Source organism: Archocentrus centrarchus, chromosome 23, assembly GCF_007364275.1.
Source record: "Archocentrus centrarchus isolate MPI-CPG fArcCen1 chromosome 23, fArcCen1, whole genome shotgun sequence".
NCBI lineage: Eukaryota > Metazoa > Chordata > Actinopteri > Cichliformes > Cichlidae > Archocentrus > Archocentrus centrarchus.
Genome location: NC_044368.1, coordinates 17,338,749 through 17,358,495, shown reverse-complemented (window position 1 = coordinate 17,358,495; position 19,747 = coordinate 17,338,749). Strand labels below are relative to the sequence as shown.

The 19,747-nt window shown below is 39.3% G+C and overlaps 1 protein-coding gene across 1 annotated transcript in view; it reads left to right on the top strand.

Moving 5' to 3' along the window:
• Positions 1 to 477: 477 nt before the first annotated feature.
• LOC115773815 (chemokine-like protein TAFA-5) overlaps positions 478 to 19,747 on the top strand; it is a 65,657-nt gene continuing 46,387 nt past the window's right edge. The window contains exon 1 of the mRNA XM_030720734.1: positions 478 to 640. Within this exon, the coding sequence (XP_030576594.1) occupies positions 478 to 640 (163 nt within the window). The remainder of the gene's footprint in view (positions 641 to 19,747) is intronic.

Here is a 19,747-nt window from a genome sequence, read left to right as displayed (position 1 = left end):
GTTTTTCACCAAGGCCAGTGCTCTCATAAATTTAAACAGAATAATCTGGATGCACACCATCACTGAACCTTGCTCCTACTCTTTTCCAGCTTTTAGTAAATGCAGCACTAAAAACATACATTTGCCTAAAATACACTTCAGCAGAGGAATTAAACACAAGTTTAGATGATATAATTGCTACAGCACATTTTCCTGCTATGAGATTAAATGACCTCACCATGCATATTTATTTGTCCAGTCTTGCTATAGATAAGTATGCATATGTGCACTTGCATTGGTTGTTCTGATAAAGACCTGAAACTACAAATTAGACACTGCTAATGTGCTGCCCTGTCAACTGAGCTTCCAAGGATAAAAAATGCTAATAATTCTACATTGCCGAACATGTGACATAACACAAATTTAACAGAAGAGACAGGGTAATTTATTTTGCCCTGTTTATGATTTCATCTTTCTGACCTCGCATCCTGTGGTGCAATGTCATTTCCAGGCCAGCTGGCAGCGGGGACATGTGAGATTGTGACGCTGGACAGGGACAGCAGCCAACCACGGCGGACCATCGCCAGGCAGACGGCCCGCTGCGCCTGTAAGAAGGGCCAGATCGCTGGAACTACAAGAGCTAGACCCGCCTGTGTGGACGGTAAGAGAGGGAGCAGGGGGAGGGGAGATTCTGACTTAGCTTTGCTGTCATTAAGAGTGAAAACTACTAAAAACATGAACATGGTTTTCCTGAGGCTTGTTTGGCTTTTACATTAAATCGTGTTTGCCTTGAAGCATGTAAGGAAAATTGAATGTAAAATTAAGCCATATCCAAGCGTGGAAAACTGCATCAACAGTCTCGGGGCAGCTAGATTTTGGCTGTTTTTTAGTTAGGGCTTAAGGTGGATAAACCTACAGTGTGAAGCAAAGTGGATCACTGGGCAGTCTTTATGTTAGTAAAACCTGTACTAAATCTTTTTTTTTCTGTTCCATCTTTAAAAAGAAAAAAAAAAAAAGCAGCTCCAGGGGTGTTTCTAAATCCCTCACCAACAGATGGACTTATTTTTCATGGAAGAGTGGCACTTCCTGTGTAATAATGTCAGTTTTAGCCCAACTAGAGTGCTTATTGTTATTGATATTATTAAACAGAAGAAACAGTAAGCTGAACAACCAACTACATGAATGAGAGAAAATTAATTGGAACTGTTTTAAGATGCAGCATTTATCATTTTGAAGCAAAAACGAAAACTGCTTTAAAGTCTTTAAATGTTAGTATTTGCTTAATTTCTCAGGCTGCGATATCCAAAATATAAGATCTGTCAAAAAAAATGATCGGTACATTCATTTTGTCAATCTACAGTTATGCAAAAAAACAAAAGAAAAAAACAAAGCACATTGAAATGTTCTGGGAGAGTGTGATATGGGCAGACATCATGCAAATGAAGGATTTCTTTATGTTGAATGTCACAGAGTTGGGGACAATTATTTGAATATCTACAAGTAGCTATTTCTGTCAAACTTATTCTGCTGGAGAATATTACAGCTTCTCATTTTTGTTCAATAAATAGGTGATAATGCTAATCTCCCTTTTGTTAGTGGAATCCCGCATTTATCTGTAGGCGCTCTTTGAAGGACAATCAAGTGTTAGAGGCTGACCGATATATCAGCTGGGCCGATATTAGCTATTTGCCGACCTATTAGCGGCGGTTGCAATGGCTGATAAATGCAAATTTTAAAAGTAAAGAAGAGGTGCTAAAAACAATGTTCAACAATGTTAGGAGTGTTGATGTTGCACAGTTTCTCTACCAGAGGGAGCTGTGCAACTTCCTTGTTGACAACACGTGTAAACGTCATTGTTATCTTAATATTATTAAATTATCTTAAGGACTCATAAATAACTAGACATAACAAATGTTATGGATATCTGTTTATGTTTTGTGTGTCTGCAAGAAAAAAATATCGGATGATATATGGGATTTTTAAATCACTAATTATCCGTATCGATCTAAAAAATCCTGTATCAGTCGAGCTCTGGTTTTCTTATCAAAAGGCAAGTGGGAAGTCAATACTATAAGTATATTAAAATATTAACATCAGTGAACTTTTTGTTACTGGGATGCAACACATGAGCTCTGCATTTCCTGAATAAAACATTAAGAAGTCTCATCTTCTTGCAGAAACCTCTCCAACATATCAGGATTTTATGATAAATATAAAACAGCCCTAGATGCATGTTTTCCACATTGTTTTTTCAGATGGTAAATGCATGGCTTTGAATGGACAAGTAGAAGAGAGAGAAGTGATTATTATAAAGAAAATAAACTTGATGGTTGCTCACAGTAGAGAAGTCGTTGCCTCTTCACACACATTTATTTAAGAACCTTGAGCTTGGTCATCTTGAGTTCTTTCTTTAGTAATCTGGCTCCATTACATCTTCAAGAACTTTAAGAAATAAAGCATCTTCACTGCATTCCTCTTAGAGTGCCTTTCACTCTCTCTCATGATGTGGCCTCTACACATTGAGGGAGGGGAGGTTGCGTGCTCAGGTGAAGGCAGAACAAATGGCTCTATTATCAAGAAAGACCTGCAGTGAACTGTAACTGTGGATGTCTTGTTTTTCCTGTTTTTCAACTGTGCCTTCACAGTTGTATGCCTGGTTAGCGGAGCTACGTATCCTCAGTGCTCTGTTTGACTGTTTTTACCTGCTGATCTTACGAGGAGACGGCCTCGATCTGTGTTTAAGTGAATTGAAAGGTAATGCCAGTTTCTTCGTTAGGCAGGAGTCAGCATGACATTTGAAATCTGCTCTTTCTCCAAAATCATTTTCTTCCTGTGGCTAAACTGCTTCACGCTGAGCTGCACGTGCTTCATTTAAAGGAAACTCTCATCTTATTGACACAACCACTAGCACTGTGGAGTCCCTCCGCTGCTCCTGCCTCTTTTGCCACTGAATAAGTGGTATGCATGTTTCATAAATCCTCAGTATCTTGATAATATCAGGAAGTATTTGTCACAACATGGACTCCATGGAGCACTGTGGCATTTTGAGTAGGCCAGATATGGCTCTCATTGAAGAGAGCTTAAGCTTATCAGCTTGTCTCGGGAGACCTGTGCAGGTGGATGCCAGGTATGACCAACCACTGAAAAAGAGAGGCAGGAAATGTGCATATACACTACATACATTAATGTGGCATAGCACACTTTTAAAAAAACCCTTCAAATTCAAAGTACTTAACACAATGCATGAAAAACACTGGACACTAGTTTTAAATGTTTCAATCACTTTTAATTACTTATCCAAAAATTCATAATTTATTTAATATTACAATGAAGTACTGGGCAGAAATCTATAGGTTTTACTACATTTCAGCTTAAAGTTTGATGGGTTTCCCCCAGTTTTCCTGTTTCTTTTTTATAGTATAGATAGAGAAGTATAGACATAGATATAAAATTTATGCAATTCATGATGCCTCCTGTAGGCTCAATTATGTAAAGACTGCTATCCTTGAATTATTGTTTCAAACAACTGGCCTCCTGTCCAAGTTAGGCCAGTATTTAATGTAATGTAGTTGTATGTCTTACAATAAACCCACAATAACAACAAGGTATGTATTTGTATGCAGTGCATGGAGGTTTGGTGGTGCATTATGCAGGTATACAGCATAGACCCACATCTGTGCAGGAGGATTTACCATGATCTTGAAAAGATTAAAATTAACATGCAGCTGATGATCTTACATGTAATCTGTAGCAATTACCGCACACAGGAGACTTTGCAGGCAGTGCCTCCTGCCAGCCATTATAGAGCATTATACAACATAATAAAACAGCCTACATAATAATCCCCAAATCCCCTAAATAATCTTAGATTTTAAAGCTTCTGCTAACTAAAGTGAAATCAAGCATTTTAACACATAATGGTGTGCTTTTTTGTATTCTGAAGGTGTGTGTAAGAGTGGCTGAATTTAATGTTTGGTTTTGAGCTCGCCTTTACACAGATGCACATCTGTGTGTACACACTTTCCTGTCAGATAGTAATTTACCAGTTTCCTTCCACATTGTCGCATTGCTTCCTGTCAAAAAACTGACACGCATGCACACACACACACAAGCACACACTTCTTTATTGCTGTTCATATTACAAAATCTCACAGCTTGATATTATTGCCATGCAAATTTGAAGGCGCTTGTCTCCACAAATGCAATCTTATTTGTTTTGTATTCAGACTCACACTCAGCTCACTTTGGGAACATTGAAAAGGAGAGCGGGTGGAGGGTGACGGGGTGGGGAGGGAGCTGACAGAACAGACCACAAATGCCACAAATGGGATTTCAATCAGTTTTAATCTACTTGAGTCCTTGAGGTCTGCTCTCTGTTGTAATATGCCTTTGCCTTGGCTGACACGATCTGTGTCCTTCATGCTTCAGACTCGCGTCGGTCATTCCATGCATACAGGATAATCCATAGCTCCATCAACAGCCTCAGACTGTTTCTGGGACAGGACCTGGAAATGAAAACACAGGGAGAGCTGTAGTGGCATTGATCCTGAAGAGCCATCCTCTGTTGTTGTGCATTTCACATCTTCCACTTGCTCTGTGTGTGTTTATTGCTTTGAGGAGGTGAAAATGGGAGATAAGCCGTCAACATGATAAGCTTTCTGTTGTTGCACGGGTCCGTAAGGGAACGTGCTTTGAGAAAAGAAAACAAAACCCTGAAGAATTGCATATTTGTGGCATAAAATGCTGTTTTCCTCTGACCCTTTCCGTTTTCCACATTTTTTTCCGTTCTCTCGGCTTCTGCTCTTTGCTTTTTTTCAATTGTCTCTCCCTGTCATGCACTGTAATAGTCTCTTTCTTTGTACCACATATCTTCAATGGCTCTGGCTATTTGAGGCCTGTATCACACCCTAGTGTTGCATAAGTGCACCCTTTAGTAGCTGTAATTTCATGCTCTTGAGCCTTTTTACATCTGTGCTTAATGATTTTTAAGAGAGCTGATAATAATCCTTTTCATGAGACAGAGAGACAAAGCGATACTATGAGGGAGAAACAATGTTACCTACTTGACGCTTGCTGCAGGGTTGAGGGAGCTACAGAGGGAGCCAGAGACTTGGGGGAGCTTGTTGCAGGTTGAGTATGGTGGTGGGAGCAGTGGCAGCTCAGCAGGGAGTCCCCGCCTCAGGTGAATGTGTTTGTGTTTGCTTTTGTTTGGCTGAAATGATGACATTGCCTCATGTGGGACCAGTTTTAGAGTGGAGAGTTTTTTTTTTTATGTCCAAATTTTTAAACTGCAGCTTCACTGCATTTACAGTAAAGTGCAAACGGTGCATTCTAGTATTATTATCAAAAATAATCCATGCACAAAATACTAAAACATGCATTTGCTGTGTAAATTAGATCTGTCCTGAGACAAAAATGCAAATCTAGTTTAAAATGGTTTGATTTTGTCAATACATGTCTTCATTTTATTCGTTATTGTAAAGAACAGTAATTTTACAGTGCAAGTTCTGTCCCACAACATATGTGTAACCTTCTTACTGAAACCTGTTTAGCCTGGAATAGGAAGAGACTACACCAAAGGGCAGTCCTCTTTAATATATTTTGCATTTTTCCAATCTCTTCTGACTACATCGAGTGTATCACTTTAACCAATGCAACCCTGTTGCCCATACTACCAAAGAAGAAACTTTCAAAGTTCCCTTCCTTTATTCCTATAACTACATTTATCCTTGACTTTCACAGTCTATTACATTCCACAGCTAGTATCTAGCACTAACACTAGCAGCCCTATTACTTGCAACCTCATATAAAACAAATATTACAAACATACATTAAAAACCTAAAATATTATTAAACATTTATGTAGTCCTGAATATTTATTTGTCATATGTATGTCATAATCTACAATTAAAAGTAATATATCCATTGAACCATGTTATCTAAAGCTGTTACTCTCATTTTAACCCATATCCTATACCGTATCACTTTTAATGAAATAACCATAAAATCATAATGGTAATCTTTGGAATAGTTTGAATTATTATATGAATAGCGTATTTCACCAAAGATTTGAAAAATACTGAAATGACCTAAGAAAACGTGTGACTGCTGCAGTTGGGCAGGGCTGATTTTAAAAGTTGCTTAAATTCATATGAGTTCATTCTGATCTGAAACTGAATGATTATTCAGTAACTTGATGGTTAAAAATGTATTAAACAAAATTTTAAAAATATACTTTTTTTCAAGTTCCAGAGTATTGGTAACTTTAAACTAAAATCAGCATTATTTTAAAATTCTGGTTTTATTTAATAATTTTTTTTGTAATGTTGTCTTTACCTAAACAAATACTTTTTCACCGCTACTAAAGCATAACTTGTATTGTCATTTCACTGAGCTGCATCGCGAGCTTCAAAAATGATTCTTCCCACTAGACTTGCTTCCCCGGGTAGCTTGCATATGAGGAATTGTTCCAGTGAATCAGTCAGTGATAGAGACAACAGTATGCGTCAGACTCAGTCTCTGGGCTATTAGACAGTACCACAGCTCCCATCATACTGCATCAGCACACTGGTTTGATTTGATCCAGAGAGGAAAGGAGGGAATCGTGGTCTGCTGGGAGAACATGTCATCTCTGGTAGAAAGTTAGCAAGCTAGCCACTACCGTAGTGCTGTCCAGGGGCACAGAGACTGGAATGGTCCAGTGGTGCTTCTGTGATGTCACTCCTTTCTGTTTTCCCCCTTTTTTTATTTTCTGTTTCTCATGCACACATGTATGGCAAAGATACACTGCAGTCTCGTCAAAGGGGGAGAGGAGCAAAAATAAGGCAGGCAGATGGTGACTGCAGCCTGGGGTGGGATGCTTATCCTTGGGTGTGATGGCTCAGAGGCTGTAGCCTCCTACTGTAACTGAAGAGGGACACAAACGGCGTGATTCTTTTTATATACCAATAACACCCAGTACAACCAACTCCTCCAGTCCGTTTCCCTTTTGAGTCCTTGTTTTCTTATGAATGCTGGTGCTATTGACAAATTCTCCCATTTATCATCCAGTACGCACTAAAATATTCACTCCCAAATAACAGTGGCATAATAATAGATACACAGAATCCACAATGCCTGCTAAAATCACAGTTTTCTTGCTAATGCTTTTATTTTGTTAAAAAAAAAAGAAGAGCAGTACATCTACATTGTATATTTTCATTTTGGCATCAGTCTTTTGTATACTGAGCCGCTTTCTGTGCTGCATCATATGTGGTGTGAATCCATTGTGAAGCAGCCATTAGCATCTTACGGCCTGTAATGCCGGCAAATACAGTCACCAAAGAAGAAATACTGAAAAAAAAAACAAAAAAAACCACCTGAATAATGAAAGATACAGATAATAAAAGACAACCTGTGAGGAAAATGACAAAGAAACGCATCTGACTGATTTCTGAGTTTTATACTGAAGGCAAAACTGCAAATATGACTTACATCAGCTGCTACAGTTTAATTCCCTGCAATAATGACACTGACTATTGTTGCACTGTATGTGTTGTGTCTTCTGTATTCCTTTTGAGAATTAGGTCAGAGAATAAGATGTTGGATGGGAAGAAAGAAAGGTCTGCAGGCAGGAGTATAAGCAGAGTTCACACACTTTATTTTTACACAATTAGAGCTTAGCAAATGCCAAGAACCGCGATGACGGTGTAACGTCATTATTTAACAGATTAAATAGGTAGCATCATTTTTAGAGGATTTTTGATAATATACGTAGGTAGTGACATCAAAGGACGTGAGCAAGTATTTTGGAAGCATTCTGTTACACTGCTGTTTTTTGTTTTCATGGGACATGAGCGGTAAAAAAAAAAAAAAAAATACATGAAAGAAAAGTATTGAGTTAGAGTTAAAAATAGCAGCAGCTTTCTTCCCCAACACTCTTCAAACATTATCGAAGCAAGTTCCTCCAACTGTCAAGCCATCGGTTTTACAGGCTATAAAGGAGAATGAGAACAAAAAAAAAAAAATTCCCAAATGAGCATTGTCCTTTTTTTAAAAAAAAAAAAAAAAACTTTCCTCCTGTTTTTCCCCATTTCTTGGGCACTCTGAATTTTTGTAAAAAATATTACTGTGGCGCTCCCTCTCCACCCCCCCCCAGAGCGACTGGTATCAAAGCAGCTTCTTTGTGAGTTTACACGCACACAAACATCATGAACTGGTTTGTGTTTTGCAGCATGACAAGCAGAAATATAACACAAAGAAAGCTTGTGTTTTCCCCCGTGGGGTGAAAAAGCTGACGAGCGGTGTACATTAGCATAAAAATAATGCAAAGTGTTGAGCTCTGACTTTCATTCTGTGGCATAGTTACAGTAAGTTTTCCATCCATTAACCTTGCATTATGTCGCTTTGTAGCGTCTTCCCTGTTGAATTGCCCAATAAGGCGAATCCATTTTTCACAGTTATTTAAAAAAAAAATGGCCTGGTTTTGTATTTCTTAATAAATGATGACATACTCACATATTAGCAATGCACAGTGGTTGCGGATATTAGTAGTATTTTTTAAACAGACAAACAGCTGTTTGGTAGTTGTGTCTTAATCGCAAACAAAAGATTACATATTGACATGAATCAACACAAGCAGATAAAATTTGGGTTATGTAATCTTCCAAATCCTCACCATATTGACAGCACAGCCTTTAAATGTCTGATGAGTGAGTATTTCATCATATCTTACTTTGATGCCTGCAATCATTTTTGTATAAACAGATTTGCAGTTTGTTTTTTTTTCTTGCAAATGGTGGAAATTCATGCAGCCAAACATGAAAACGTAGTGTGCATGGGCATGTATAATTACACTGATTGTAAATATTCAATATCCCAGATGATAAAGCTTATACTAATGCCATAATGCATTCATGCAACCATTACACTCTCCCCTAATGAAGCTGCATATCCATGTATCCCTTCTGCCCAGAACCCACTGCGCGCTGCATTCATAAATCTACAGGCGCCATGTGATCAAGTGGACCCAGGTGTTTCAAGGTTCTAAGATGCTGATAACATCAGGCATCACTGATACCCTATTGTTGTGGATCTTGTACTCTGTGTTTTATTAGAATTAATAAAAAAAAAAGAGAAGCCACTGAAGTTCTCTTTAAAGCATTTGATAAGCATACACGTGGAATGGAAGCCATCTCTTGCCATTTTTGACGCAGAAATCTCACGTTGCCCAAGCAACAGTGAGTCACCATTAATTTTGTTCTGGATGAGGGGGGAAAAAAAATCATTCTTGTTAAGGTCTGTGCTGATTTGATGCCAAATCATTCAGCTGAAGATCAACTCTGCACTAAGTGCTCATGAAGAGGGATGTTGGCTTGGTAGATTGCCTTCATGTGCTCTGTCTGGTTTTAAAATGAGCCATCAGGCTCTTGTGTTGAAGTATTACAGAGCTCTTCATAAAGCGAATTCTTAGCAAGGCCAGAACACCAATCACTTGGTAAGCCCATCAGAGTCATCCTAACATCTCAGCCTCATAAATCTTGAAGAGCTCATATATTTCAGCCTCGACTGTAACTCACTCCCACCTTGTCTTTTACATCCTCTTAGAACACACACACACACACACACACACACACACACACACACACACACACACACAACACAGACTATATGTAAGAAATCACATACAGTTTATATAAAGTCTATTCACTTATATACATAAAAACACAGATAAATGGAATTTCTTTACCGTCATTTTCCACAAGTCTTTTTTTTTTCTTTATAGCTTCACCTCTGACACCACTATGAACAGCAGAGGATGGTGAGGATGCTGATGCTGCACACAACATGGTGTGCCTTCCTAAATGCTTGCCCCCTTTCCTCTGCATCTCCCACAACTCTGCGTACAGGCACGATCGTGGTTGATGGCCCGTGCTCTCACCATCTCCACCTCACTGGTCTAATTGGAAGGGAAAAGTTCCCCCTGCTGTGAACGCATGTCCAAAGGGCTATGTCTGTTCAGCCTACAAACAATTAATAAATAATTACAGCTTCTACAGACCCTCTTGGGGTGCAGGCCACATTTACAGCACAATGAGGGTGTTTATTGAGTCTTTAGTCTTAACTACTACTGAAGCATTATGTTTGAATAGGTCAAGCACCCATGTTTGGGATTTTTTTTTCATGATTTTGTATGTGATGGGGTGAGGTTCAGCACCTATTACACATGTTTGATCTCCTTGTACTTACATAGGTTAAAAAAGTTTACAGTTATTTAGTTGAAACCACCTCAGGAAGAAAAAGAAACCACTTTGTCATCTGCAAGTATTCTAGAAATCATCAAGAACTCCAGCAAATGCTACAATCTCTTATACACAGATGTTAATTTGGCAAAATACAGCTTGTTCTTTAGTAACTCGCCATATTTGTCTAGATGTCGGTCTGTGACAACCTCTGTGAAACATGTTCGCTTGCTGGATTGTAAAGTGTCTTTTCCTGCCAGTTCTTGATGGAAGCTCAGACGAGGCAGTCCAATCATCTTTCGCATCCCCCGTGCCATTTGATTTCTGCCGTTGACAGAGGGGACTGCCAAGAAGGGACGCAACTGTTCGCTCACTCATTCACTCGCTCACTCACTCACAGCTCCGATCCAGCACACACGAGCCCATCTGGCACTGCGAGAGAAGGCGCTTTTCCCTTTTTAACCCCCATTACTCATGAGGTGCTGATTCCATATGACGGGTGTCAGAGCCCTGCAGTGTACATCTCCTCCTCCCTCCTGCAGCCACTTATCTTCCTTTCAGCTCTACCTTGTGATTACAGATACTTTTTATTCTTTTCTTTTTAAGAGCCAAAGGGAAAATGGTGATTGTCTTCCTCAATGGATGGATGGATGGATGGATGGATGGATACAATCTGATAGACCAGCAGCATGATATTACAGCTCTACCACAAGTCAAGGATCTGTGCTAGCTTTGACTGGCAGGGACGTGAGGAGAAAGGCAATGGAAGAAGAAAAACAGGAGGTCATGTGTAACAGCCTGTATTCCTACAGTGTCAAAACACAAGCAGCCCCACGTTGAAAGCAAATACCCTCTGCCTTATATAATATTATTAAACTTGTGTGTGTAATTTTTCTGTCCTGCAAGCTTTAGTGATGGGCAAAAACAACATGAACCAAATTTTGTTTTTTATGTAGTTGCTTAAATAATGAGGGGACTGTGACTATGCGGCCTTTGCATGATTGGGAAGTGGTGTGTTTGTGTGTATGAGATGCTGCAGCAGGAAGCAATTTGGTGGTCAGTGGATGTTAATATAACATGGTTGTGATTGTTCTTTATCTTCCTCATTAAAGCAGCGAAGGAACAGCTGCACAAGTACACTGGGCAGCTAAAGAAAGGAGGCACTCTATTGTGACTGAAATGATAAAATGCATAATTAGGTAGTCAATGTTGTGTTCCATCTCACTCTCTCTTCCCTCTCTTCCCCTCGCTCTGCCTCATGCTGATAGGTGAAACTGTGCGTTTCCTCTCCATTTTCAGAAATGATGTTGTTCATTAATGCAGTGCAATTTCGGGGAGGGCCCTCGCTCTTCCTCGCCGCCGTTTTGTCTTTGGTAATTTACCTTTATTGACTGGCTTAGCAATTTCATCTGAACATGGGTTTATTTAATAATGTATGCGTCTCGTTGTGTACCGTTTCAAACCCACCTGTAATTGCTGTGCAGCTGGGTGCACTCTGCTGGATGGGTGCACAAGCTGAATGCAAGGACTCGGGATGGAAGGCATGAACAATTAATGCTGTTATTAGAAAATCAAACAGTTTCTGCACATTTTGTGCATTTTTTTCCCTCCTCTTAAATCATGTTTAGAATTCTTTAATATTTTATTTACTTCTTTATCAAGAGTCACATGCAAAAATTCTTACCCCTCTTATGCCAGAAAGGCAAATATGGCCTCAGCAGTCAGTTAGCTTAGTTTAGCACAAAGACTGAGATAAAAGGGAAACAGCTAGTCTGGATCTACCCATCAGCACTTCTTAAGCTCAATAAACATATCTTGTTTCCTTAATCTTAATACTCTGTTCTGCATTGATGTGGCGCATTAACTTGCTGGAGTCCATGCTGGCTGCCTGGCTGGCCCAAATCTACAAATACTAGCATGTTAAGAACATTGCTTGATTTTTGCCCTACAGATTTAGTTACCTAGGGAGCTAGGCCCTTTAGGGTAGGCTGTATTGCAATTTATTTAGGATTTTTAACAACGATATGGATACAGATAATTGGTGATTTAAACCTCCGATATTCTGATATATCAACAGATATCGGCCATTTAAAATAGTCAGGCTCTATTAATATTAGTGATGCAAGTTGGTGTCATTACTGCCATCATAAATTACAGTGTTACCAAATCTGCTTTTGTCTTTTTGCCAGAGGTTTTAAATTTGATTCTGTCACCTGTTCTGACCCCAGGCTGTTTGATTTGAAGCTGAAGCTGGTGGTGTATTGAAGGCTTGTTTTAAGACCTCACTTAGTCAGTGAGCCAGCATAAAAAAAAAGAAAAAAAGAACTGCAAAAATATTAGCAAAAAAGAATTAACATTGGTTGTACAAATCTATTCAACATTTCAAAGATCAGACCAAACAAAGAAAAAAAAATCCAGTAATAATATATTGTGCATAAATGTATTCACAGACAATAAACTCAATTCCTTGTATTTCTAAAGATAATATTCAAACTGAACCTAAAATTGTTTCTGATGATTTCAGTTGTAACACCAAACTGCAGTAAGTGTCCTGCAATGAGATGGCACAAGATGGGAATCTTAAACACTTGTCTAACTATAGCTCATCATGTATGTGTACACATAATATATCACTGCTGAAACTAGCATATGGCGTAATTCTTTTATTTGATTTTGTGTGTGTGTGTGTGTGTGTGTGTGTGTAGAATGTGTCATGTGGTTGCATCACTCGGTCTTGCTCGTTAATTCTTAAATTGTGGATTTTTCCCTTTTCCATTTGTTGGCAGTGCTTTGAGTGCTCTGCTATAGAGCCTCCAGAGAAAAAGAATCAGAATCAGAATCAGAATCAGAAGGTTTTATTGCCATATGGGTGAACAGGTTCACAGCATTAGGAAATTGCTGCGGTACTTCGTGCTTACAGAAAAAAACAAATAAGTATAAAAACTATAAGACAATATACAAGTATACAAATTGCAAATATACAGAGATATTAGAGCTATAACTATAGCACAATATTACAAAATTACAAAATATACAGTGCAGAGACTAATTAAAAGATAGAAGAATGTAGACTATATTCCACTAATATGTACATCAGTGCAGTCAGACAGGTGCATAGACATAGGGTCATCAGCGTTTGTGGAGGGTGGTGGTAACAGTCTTAGGGTAATTGTTCATGAGTCCAACAGCAGAGGGGAAGAAACTGTTCTTATGGCGGGAGGTTCTGGTCCGTATGGACCGTAGCCTCCTGCCTGAGGGGAGAGGGTCAAAAAGTCTGTGCCCAGGGTGAGAGTGGTCGGCTGTGATCCGACCTGCACGCCCCAGTGTCCTGGGGCGTGCAGGTCATCATTGATAATCATTGTTATCATTGCATCCCTGCAACTAGGCTGGTCTTGTAGTAGTATCGGAGCTATGTGAACCTTCCCTTCACTAGATTGCTTCAGGCTACAATGCCCAGGACCTTCCATGTTTCTTGTTGTATCCCCTTGCCTTCATAACCTCGCCACTTTTGGATAGATGGCAATAACATAGCAGACTCAGTTGTGTGTGCAGCAGAAGAGTGCCATTTTAATGTCTACTATTATGCTGACTTTTGGATGTGATTTTTGCACTACAGCATTTGAACACATCTGAGGTTGTAACACAGCTTTGCAATAAAAACTAAAACTTCCTGTTAAAATGTTGCCTGCCCCCAAAGTGACACTTTTAATTAGTACTGATGAGGAATTTTACATATTGCATCTTTTAGCTTGTATTGTTGATCTACCGCTTAATAGCCACCTGGGCTTATACATGTGTTCTCCTCTCGTGTGTGTGTGTGTGTGTTTGTGGGTATACTGTCCTGAAATACAGCTGCAGTCACGCTCCACGCTCATCTAATTGTTCTGCAAAGCCCCGCGAGGAGGATGGTGGTCACAGTTGTCTTTGTCCTTGGGTTGGAGCACCACTGGCTCACCTTGCATGTAATAAAAAAAAAAAAAAAAAAAAAAAAAGATAGCCGGACCTTCTGTTAAACGCACACACATATAAAATGTGTGCGTATGTGCGTTTGTGTACATGTTACTGACATCATTATACGCAGCCTTCACACATTTGTATCCAGGGGAGGCTTTTAATTTCACTGTAAGAATGAAATCAGATGAATGAATTAAACCAGAACCCCTCCCTCACTTGCTATGCGTCATCCTTGCTGTCGCGTGGGGGCAATTTTTATATTATGGGACATCACATGGGCCAAAATAATACTAGTGTAGTGGTGACAGGCATGTGAAGACATGATGAATCTGGGATAAAAATAAAGGCAAATGAAAACAAATGGTGTCTCCTTCACCTAGAGGGGGGAATAAATCATATGTGGTCTAATGTGTTGTGTTCTCTCTTCCTCTCCAACACTTTTTCGCCATTTTGCACACACTTTCGTTCTCTCCTTACCTTTTTCGTTGCCTTTCATTCCCCGCCTCACTTCATCTGATTAAGTTAGCTGCAGAGTGTCCTTCTGTATTAATAATCCGCTCAGAGACGTAAGGGCACGAACGGAGGTATTTACCGTATGGAAGTGTCAAAATGTCGCTGTGCAGAAGTGCAGCAGACTTTGCCATCTTATTCAGGGGGGGGATGCTGATGTGTTATGTGAAATGCACTTTTTTGTTTTTTCTGTTTACTTATACAGTCCACTTAGGACTAAAGAATAAACTCAAATCACCAGTGTCTTTTGAAGTGCTCTTCTACTGTATCAGTACATTTACGCTGGTATAATTGGGCTTTTCAAGCTAATTGAAGCAGCAGTCTCTATTTTAACAACAGAGCTGCTATCTTAACCTGACATCTACTGTACGCTGTGTTTTGACTCTCATACACTGTGCTTTGAATATCTGGAGGGCACATCAGACGTAAAACTAATGAATGGAGTGTGCTAGGTCAGGCAGGCAACTCTGCACTGCGTCTCACACACACACACACATACACAAACTATCCTCATGAAATGTACCAAACACACCCTCCTAAAGGTGATCTAAAAATCTCTCCACCACCCCAGCATCCACCTGGAGGCTCCAGGGAATATGTACTCATCACTCCCCAACGTACAGTATGTGACGCAGCACGGGAAAAACCATCCAAAGATGGAGGCCGAGTATCCCAGCTGCGCACACAAAAACAGCCAAGCAACAACGTAATCAAAAACAACCGGACTTTGCGATATTTACGATGTTTGCTGTTTTAACCCCTTTAGTCACTGTGTACACAATTGTGTGCATCACTTTCTATAGTTATATATTGTACTGTCATAATTATTTTCCGACATCTCCTACATAAAAACATTATGTAGGCAGAAGATGAATTTTCCAACCAAAATTCTTGTATCTTGACCAAAGGGGTTATCTTCACTGTCAGCAAAAGTCTCTCAAAGCTATGTCTGAAAATTACATTCATGATACATAAGCTGCAAATGAACAACTCGCGATTTTGGCCCAAATCCTTATTCAGCAAAGCTCTCGAGTGGGGGTGCGACCTGTCCAGGCTGACTGGACAGGTCGCACCCTGTCCTTTCCTGTCCTTTCACCCTAATTTCAGTTGCAGACAAACTCTTCTGTATCCAGCAGTCTGAATAAACCAAAATGCAGTCAGTCTGAATTAAGGAAAAACATCCGTTTTATCATTTTGAAACATGCCATACAGATGTGTAATTTCTGTATGTGGGATAAAGAACAAAAGTATTATGATCACTTATACCTAGAACCACAGACTGAGTCATTTTTACCCCCCATAGCAATAAATGTAAAATGCTGCACTCAACATTCACAGGATCCCTGGTTCCGTAGCAACGCATATTGTTTACATGCGTTCTTGTATGAAGGCTGCTGTAACATGAGCCAGAAGTAACTAGAGATAATAGCTGTGATTGATAGATACAGGGGGCTGTAGTTAGATACAAGATTGATAATTACTGCGGGGCTGAATAATGGGTCACAGATGGGATGTTGAGGAAGAGATAAATAGCACCCCCCCACCAAACGAGGTTCTACTTTTTTGGCAGTTCTAATATTAACACAACTGGTTCAAATGGACTACAAAACTGAAGGACCTTCATTTTCTTCTCAAGATTGCAGAAGGCTTTGTTAGCTCTTAATCAACCCAAAAAAGCATAGAAGTCGACACAATCTCCATGTTAAGTGTTAATAATAATTGCCAAATGTTAAACTTTTCTTTCATTTCAGTGCCTCTGTAGTCACTAATCTTTTTTGTTTTAGAAGAATTCATACAACCCAACTTTGTTTTGCAGGTGTGCTTTTTGGCATACGCTAACTGCTTTGATGTTCCCATCTTGGCACTCTATTCCATCCGGTAATCCGCACGATTCCCCGTATCCATATGCATTAGTTTGATTAATTCTATTTATTCTATTCAGTTGTCCATCCTGATGTTAGTGTGGATTAAAAATCTCCTGACACCACTTTTAACATGTGGATGTGGAGCTAAGCCAACAGATGCAAACTGGCGAGCAAACAGCTGTGATGTTTTTCAAGGACAAAATAACCACTGACAGACAAGCTAGGATAGGAAAGAGGAAGCTGACTGGATGATTCATAAGGTGTCACGACATGTGAGGGCCTGGGCCAGATTACTCAATGGGTAGTCTGTATTCTACTTGCCCCCCCTCCCTGGTGATAGGAGGCTATCACCAGGAAAACAGGAAGAAGACAGCAGGCCAGCAGATCCACCAAACATTTATGCCCAGATATCTGTAACTTGATGATTCGGGCACGGTGAGGGCACATACTGTATAAGCCAGGCAATCAGTCAGGATATCAGTGGCCACCATGTAGAATAAGCATGGATTAGTTAAGTGTGCTCATTTAGGTTGTGCACCTTCTGGCTTCGAACAAAATTAAAATAATTGTTTTAAATGTTACCTGAATATTTTATGTGTCATGGAGCCCTGCACACACTGCCCATTATTTCAAAGTACACTCTAGTTTTGCAAACATTCAATCAATATGAGACTTATATCGATTTGTTGACTTGGTGATCACACCCCCTTACTTTGGACAAGCACATTTACACAATCCTCACAAAAAAAAAAAAAGAGCTAAAAATAAGGATTACAAGTTTGAATAACCATTTAAACTGCAATAATGTGAAAATGTTTTTTGCGCTGAAGTTTACAGGTTGTGAAACTAAACGAATAAAAACAACTGCTACTTTTTCCTTGAAAACTGGGTAAACTGTGGTGTAATGGGACCAGGCTTAGACTGATTTGAGGGAGCAGAGGGCACGTCCCGATTGATAGATGGAAGAGGAAGAGGTAAAGGCTCACATCAGGTGATTGTGTGTTGCATGCACACCCACAGGCAACCAAACCTTGCTCCCTGCAAATCTCTCTGAGTCTAGACTGAGGCCAGAGGTTTGGTCCCAAGGGGTACAACACTTTGTATGAGCACTTTACTGTGGATATAGCACTTTAAAGGCCAGGGCTGTTGAGAAGTGTACCAAAAAGGGGTTTTGCCAAAAGGTGCGTTTTATGTTCTGCAGTGATCAACAGGCTACTGTTGTAAAAGTAAGCATGATGCTAAGTTATGCACAACCACAGTCTTTGTTTACCGCAGGAGAGCAGTTGTACGGAATTACAGGCCTCAGGATGCAGAGACCTGACGGTTTTTAACTCAGTGACTGTTTTACACCTGCAGTTTCAGGTGAATTATCATAGAAAATCAGCAGTACTCTGAGATGTGAAGGAAAGAAATGAAAGTCATAATTCCTATGAAGCTGCTAGAATCTTCTTAAAATTCTAGCCTGCACCGATAAATATGACACATGTCAAGGTTTTGGTAATCACACCAGTTTTTAAAAAGTTATGTGATGTTTATTTGTGCTACTAGAAATGAACATTAACAAATAAACATTTGGAGAAAATCAAATTCACAGTCATGTTTTGAATAAGCCAAAAACATGCCAGTTATTCATTGAACAGGTATTTTGATATAATTAATATGGTTAGCTGAAATGTGCACTCTTTCAAATCAGGGAATAACAGCATTGCCATTCAAACCAAACACCATAAAAGTATTCACATGTCAATAGATCTTTTAGTCTTATGTTACGGGGAAGGGAATTGCACTGCGTAACACAGTTTTCAGCCTCAACAGCTCCAGGACAGCTCAGAGTATTCACTGAACACTGTTAGAGAATTGATCAATATCACTTGCATCTTTTTCTGATCTATCCAAAACGGCTTCAAATCCAACAGCCACACAGAGAATGCTAAAGCCTGTGCGGTCTTCTCTATTCCTTTAAATCTTTTCCCCCTGTTTTATTACCAAGAGTTGTTTGTTAGAACATAAACCGATTCTCACCTCAAATCAAAAACCCACGAGTGACCTTCAGTGTGCTTTTCTCTGTACTGTTTGTCCAACATACAGTTTGTAAGACTTTAAGTTTAATTTGCTCTTCAAATGCTTTAGAGTAATAAACAATATACCCCGAATGAATGCATAAACCCCGTTTGAAACTTTGTAGCTTCTTAATCGCCATCTTTTTATGTCCTACTGTAAATTGTGATTTAATATGTGATGGCCTGCTTTGATAGCAGCCTATTATGGATTACAAAAATGATGGTGTTTTATGTAAAGACAGGTTTTATTAATTTAACAGTACAATAGTGCAGGAATAAAGTCACAAAAAGGGGTATGGTTAAACTGGTCTTACATTATCATATGGAGTCCAGCTGTGTAGGATGGAGTTAATGAGTGTAACAATGGCTCCACCTCCTCATCACGACACTAATTACACTCATTTATATTAATAAACTTATTTGCATAGTGATGCAGTGTTTGGTCTCAGCATCCAACCCTTTTTTCTTTTTATTGGGGGGGTGGGTAAAATGTGGATCTGTTCATTGTGTTCCATTTTGAATAAATAACTTGTTGACAAAGCGTTGACAAGCTGACCTCACTGCACTGCAGCATCCACAGTCTTAGCTTATTAACTATGTAGCATTTTTCATTGTTATTTACCCTCTTTAGAATAAAATGTTTAAACCTATTGTTCCGTTGATGACTGAGTTACACTAATGGGTTTACTAAGTGACTGTTAGCTAGGTCATTTACCAACAGAGGTTTATTATCTCTTTCAATAACTATTTATTGGACATACAGTAATAGTGTGAATGGTGACTTAAATGTCAGAAGTAGACACAGTCCAGGGAAAACTTGTCTGCCTATTAGTGACTGAGCTACGCTAATGAGTTTACTAACGGACTGTTAGCTTGCTTGTTTGCTTGTAGACCTTTAGTATCTCTTTTCAATAACTTGTTTTTTATTATTAGACAATATAGTACGCATTGGTGAAGAAAATGTCAGGGACAGGTAGAGACAGCAGAGAGAAAACCTGTTGTCCTTTTAGCAAATATGCTATGCTAATGAGTTCGTTAGCTGCCTCTTTACAAACTTGGTAGCTCCAGGTTTTCAGATGGTCTTTTTGTATTGTTACTATTGATGACAGGCTTCTACCTTTTGGCCTAGTTAAGCCGGTTTTCTTCCCTCACGTCACGA